Source organism: Bison bison, unplaced genomic scaffold (assembly GCF_000754665.1).
Source record: "Bison bison bison isolate TAMUID 2011002044 unplaced genomic scaffold, Bison_UMD1.0 scf7180017864464, whole genome shotgun sequence".
Lineage (NCBI taxonomy): Eukaryota > Metazoa > Chordata > Mammalia > Artiodactyla > Bovidae > Bison > Bison bison.
Genome location: NW_011495025.1, coordinates 9,728,872 through 9,734,871, shown reverse-complemented (window position 1 = coordinate 9,734,871; position 6,000 = coordinate 9,728,872). Strand labels below are relative to the sequence as shown.

At 37.2% G+C, this 6,000-nt stretch overlaps 1 protein-coding gene across 3 annotated transcripts in view; it reads right to left on the bottom strand.

The window, feature by feature from the left end:
- Positions 1-6,000, bottom strand: part of SLIT2 (slit homolog 2 (Drosophila)) — a 404,995-nt gene that overhangs the window by 81,008 nt on the left and 317,987 nt on the right. For all 3 annotated transcript variants that reach the window (XM_010860216.1, XM_010860217.1, XM_010860218.1), the window contains 3 exons: positions 5,161-5,304; positions 3,503-3,669; positions 2,497-2,629 (listed from right to left, as the gene is read on the bottom strand). In XM_010860216.1, the coding sequence (XP_010858518.1) occupies positions 2,497-2,629; positions 3,503-3,669; positions 5,161-5,304 (444 nt within the window). The remainder of the gene's footprint in view (positions 1-2,496; positions 2,630-3,502; positions 3,670-5,160; positions 5,305-6,000) is intronic.

The window sequence follows — 6,000 nt, the reverse complement described above, 5'->3', positions numbered from 1 at the left end:
CATCTACTTCTGCTTTATTGACTATGCCAAAGCCTTTGACTGTGTGGATCACAACAAACTGTGGAAAATTCTGAAAGAGATAGGAATACCAGACCACCTGACCTGCCTCCTGAGAAATCTGTATGCAGGTCAGGAAGCAACAGTTAGAACTGGACATGAAGCAACAGACTGGTTCCAAATTGGGAAAGGAATACATCAAGGCTGTATATTGTCATCCTGCTTATTTAACTTCTATGCAGAGTATATCATGAGAAACGCTAGGCTGGATGAAGCACAAGCTGGAATCAAGACTGCCAGGAGAAATATCAATAACCTTGTATATGCAGATGACACCACCCTTATGGCAGAAAGTGAAGAAGAACTAAACAGTCTCTTGATGAAAATGAAAGAGGAGAGTGAAAAAGTTGGCTTAAAACTCAACATTCAGAAAACTAAGATCATGGCATCCAGTCCCATCACTTTATGGCAAATAGATGGGGAAACAGTGGAAACAGTGAGAGACTTTATTTTTTTAGACTCCAAATCACTGCAGATGGTGACTGCAGCCATGAAATAAAAAGACACTTACTCCTTGGAAGAAAAGCTATGAGCAACCTAGACAGCATATTAAAAAGCAGAGACATTACTTTGCCAACAAAGACCCATCTAGTCAAGGCTATGGTTTTTCCAGTGGTCATGTATGGATGTGAGAGTTGGACTATAAAGAAAGCTGAGTGCAGAAGAATTGGTGATTTTGAACTGTGGTGTTGAAGACTCTTGAGAGTCCCTTGGACTGAGAGGAGATCCAACCCGTCCATCCAAAAGAAAATCAGTCCTGAATATTCACTGGAAGGACTGATGCTGAAGCTGAAACTCCAATACTTTGGCCACCTGATGCAAAGAACTGATTCATTTGAAAAGACCCTGATGCTGGGAAAGATGGAAGGCAGGAGGAGAAGGTGACGACAGAGGATGAGATGTCTGGATGGCATCACCGACTCAATTGACGTGAGTTTGAGTAAACTTTGGGAGTTGTATGTATGTATATGGACAGGGAGGCCTGGAGTGCTGCAGTCCATGGGGTTGCAAAAAGTCAGACACGATTGAGTGACCGAACTGAACTGAAAATTATTTGATGGGAATCTGGTAAAAGGACAAAGGCATGGGTCAGTTAAAATGGTAGAAAAGGGATTCAGCATCAAAGATGATCTAAATGTTATGCTGAGTATTATGGTCTTGGCTGGGTTATTTTTAGAATCAATATTTTACCTATAGAATACAAGCATCTAACTTCTCAACCCTGGATGGCTGGTAATCTTTTGAAATAAATAGATACCAAAATAACAATTAACATTTTAATTACACACACACATAAAGCAGGGCTCATAGTTAACTAACAACTGGGATTGGTACTGAGAGAGGGAAAATGAACACTTAACAACAGCTCACTCTTAGAGGGATGATCACACACTTTTTCTGTAAGTGTCAATTAAAGACCAAATTACAATTTGTAAAACTGCACATGATTTGAAAACAAGTTCTTTGATAACTGAAGTGACATCTTCTTGAATCTCATTACTTACATTCCAGGTTGCCAAAAGTTTATCAAAGTTACTGGTTTGTTGTACATGAATTACAAGTACACATCTGCATGAATTCCATTTTTGATACATAGTTTAACACAGTTGAAAAATAAACAGAGGCAAAAGACTCAATCACACATCAATCAAGCATTTGCCCTGGATCTTTGGTATAGAGATACTGGAATCGGACAGAGCCTGCATGCAGCATTGTTCAAACAGCTGATGCTTTGATTTATTCCATTCCACATATAAAGCAGGAGGCAGCTAAGGAAGTGTGTGTGGTGCTTAGTATCCTGATATATGTATACTGGCCATGTAAACTGTGGTTATATTTCAGTTTTGCAAATGTTAGGGATCACTGGCCCCACACCTTTCCTAAAGGACTCTGATTCAAATCCAAAGGGCACTACCTCTTTTTAAGTGTGAAGATTATGTTAGCTTCTTCTACACCCTACATATTTATGTATCCTCTGTGGTGAGATATTCTCTAAGGGGACACAGGGTAAAGAATAATTAACCATATGAAATATTCCAGTCACTGTAGATAAACTAAATATGTGGAATTTCTCAAGGTGCATTTGATAGAATGTTGGTCTTGCAAGATAGTCCATGAGAAAAGGGCTGTGGAGACAACCAAGTGTGGGAGGCCCATTAGGGTTTACATCCTCTGGGAGCTCACAGCGCACCTTTGCATATTAAAGGCACTGGGTAATCCTACAGTGAAAACCAAAGAGAAACACACATCCAGCCTTTCCCAAGGGGACCTGAACAAGCTTTTATATTATTTGCTTAGGGTGTTACATGATACTAATGAATGGCCCACGGAATGAATGTACTTTGCAAATAAGACTCAAAAGATTTTTGTTTGGTCTCCATTTCCCTTGGTGTGTGAAACAGTACTCATTCAGGAAAGGGAAAGACAAGCTCTACTTACAATTCAGTGACATCTCTTGGAATTCCTTTGGGCAAGACCTTCAAGGCTTTGTTGCTACATCGAACCACTGTGTCCAAGCAGGTACACTCGGCAGGACAGCGAGAGAGTGGGGAACAGCTATTGTCATCATTTCCTAAATTGCCAAAAGATACACAGGAAAACCGGAGTTGTGGCTCTGAAGATGCCAGAAGGGATTTTATGCCTTCAGTTTAACAAACACAAGAGACTTCAGCCATACAACGACTTATGCTTAGGGCATTAAGGATTTACAAGTTGACACTGTATGTTCTGTCTAGGACAGAGTTCCAGAAAACAATTCACAGTTAGTATTATCAATATGATTATAATGTTACGTTCTTTGTTCAGTTGTTTATACTTTTTAGAATATATAAATGTAAACTGAATTATGGGAAAATTGTAAGCAGAAATGAAGAGACAAAAAGGGACAGATTATTTTTTAAAAGCTTAGCAAAAAATGTATGGGTCCCTCATTTGAAAATATAGAGCTCAAATGAACTCCACTTTTTAGCAAAAATAATAGCACCTACATTCTACCTATATTACAGGCCTGTTATGAGAATCAAATGCAATGATACATAGAGAGTACTAAAATGAAAACTATTTTTTTGGTTACATTTACTAGCATTTCTATTTTATAAGTCAATTGCCTTTATCACTTAAAAATGGTAATTACTAAAACAGATGCTTAGCATAATAAAGAAAAGCAAAAATGAAGCTATATAAATAGTATCAACCACAGGTTAAAAACTGGAAAATCTTTAAAAATGTTCAGAAACACATATCAAGTAGAGTTAGATGTGAATTTACAGTTGGAGCAAATAAGTGCCTGTTGCTAAAACAAAAGAAAACCACAAAACAAAGTTAAAAAATGCATAATAACTACAGCTATTCATTACCTGAACTATGAATGCTGCATATGCCCTATAGCATTGGAACAGTCACCAGAGAGTGTCTGGTGATCAAAGCCCTGGCTGTTCCTTCTTACCATCATCACAAGTGAAGTCTTGAATGGCCACATCCTGGATGGGGATTTCTTTGAGGAAATAGGGTTTCTGACATCGAGGATTTCCTGTTACAATTCTTTTCTTCCTAAGCCATTCTCCCAACCAAGCCAGGTAGCAGTTACAGTTGAAAGGATTGGCCAAGAGGTTTCTAAGCACCACAGGCAAACAATGCAGAGTTAAATTTAGGTGTCTGCTTTTGTGCTTCTCAAAATCCCATGCTACCATTTTCCCACAACATACTCCACCCCCAATTCATGCTCAATCACATACAACATACAGGATGCATTCACTGGCTAAAAAGATTTATGTCTGGAACTTAAACAATAAAAACAATATTTTCATATGAGAATTATTCAAATAATTTCACATGAAAATAAAGTGAAGGTGGCAATTCAGAGTTTATGCAGGGTATCCTGATGGATATCTCATTTAGAGATAATTTAAACTTGTCAGATCTGACTTGCTGTCAAACTTCTCTACACTGATAATGCAGTAATTTAATATAAAGATGAAGGCTGATTACCTTATATTATTGAGTTTAACCTGACAACAGCTATTTCATTAATTTGTCATTTCAAGATTTCCATCTCTTATTTGCTCCACGGAATAGGTTTCCCATCTAAACTGACAGCTGAGTTGATTAAATGCCAGTTATAAAAATGAATTTATTTCTACAAATCTCAATACTTTTAGCATTTCACCACTTCAGCACTAACCTATTGACAATCCCATTATTTATAAACACGGCATCTTTAATATGCACAAATTAGTCACTCGATGGAAAATGTCAGATTTTATGTGGAAAGAGGATTAAATACTTTACTGATGGATGGATGTTTCCTTCAAATTATTTCTTCTGGGATTTCAGCTATGTTAAACATGATTTTTTTCCTTCTAACTACCTTTTCAGTTAAATTAGTATATTTAGGTGCCACTCTTACCAGAAAGCCATATCAGATGTAAGATTTATCATTCCAAATACTGCTTTTCTTAGATACTTACATACAAGGGGCTTAAAATACCCTTGTTTGTTTTGGAGAGTTTGTTTTTTGACACTTTCTGAGTTCTGCCTGTAGACCTACAAATATTCTTTATTCTTTGTCTACATAAAATGTGCTCTTGGATAGGCTCACCCTATTTCTTTAATATCTTCTTAATATCATAGTAAATGCCCTATGGTGAGCTTTTATTGTCGGTCTGGTCATCATAATATATCTCCTGTCACTGTGAATGATCCTTTGAGTACAGTTTGTTGGCAATAACCCTATCAACTCTGTTTTATGATACTCATACGGCAAAGACACCAATGTGAGAACACTGGGAAAAAAATACGTTTCTCTCATTTGCAACTCAATCAAATTATAAGATTACCATTTACAAATTAAGCCACATCACACTGTTATAAATAATTCACTGAAAAATACAATAATTTTTGTTAAATTTTAACATAAGCTAGTAGGCAATATTGTTAGAAGAATTAAAATAAGTTTAACATGATAAATTTGTCCTTAAAAATACCTGTCTTTAATCCTATGTTTATGAAACACTTAGTAATGCATTAAAATGGTATCAATAAAAGTAATAAATATCATACACTGGCTTAATTAATACATCAAGGAAGACTATTTTTCATACTTACAGAGTAGATAAAGAATGGAGAGTATCAAAAGCTCCTGGTGCAATGGTAGTAATCTGATTATCATATAAAGAAAGCAAACGCACAGAGCTGAGTCCTATGAAACTGTCATTCCCTACACAGCTTATGCGATTACTTCTCAACATCCTGAGGGGGAAAAATACAACATCGTTAAGGAGATAACATATCAATCAATTTTGCCTATCTGAAGACCACAATAACCCCTCCTTGCAAATGCATATTCACTCCTGCTTTCTGAATGTTTTCCTGTCATAAGGAACTGCTGATATGTTACAGTCATTTCCCTGTATCTCTGATAGATTGATTCCAGGACCCCCTGCATATACCAAATTCGTGGCCCTCCATATCTGCGGGTTCTGCATTCACTGTGTATGCTTGAATCTGTGGATGCAGAATCCGCAGATGTAGAGAGCCAGTTATACTAAGAAACCTGTGCAAGAACGAAATGCTTAGAGTTGTCAGTGATAACACTCGGTTACAAAAACTCAAGAGTCTCAAGTATGGGCTTACAACCCCATGTAATGAGGGCAGAATGTTTTCCTCTGATGGTACAATTATGGTGGCATGATTACATAATATCCTAATTCACCCACACCTCTCTAAGCCCTGGAAGCCCTGTGATTTGTGTATTCTCCGTAACATTACACTTGCTGCTGAACAGAAAGGAGGCAGAAAAGAATCAATAGCCAGAGCGGATACAGGACTAAGGGCATCTCAGGGACTTACAGCCAAGTCAATGTCAACAGTGGCTGGGGGAGCCAAATTTGACTGAGCTTCCACAAAGCCTGTACAAATTATTCTATTTGTTTTGAGTTTTAAAAT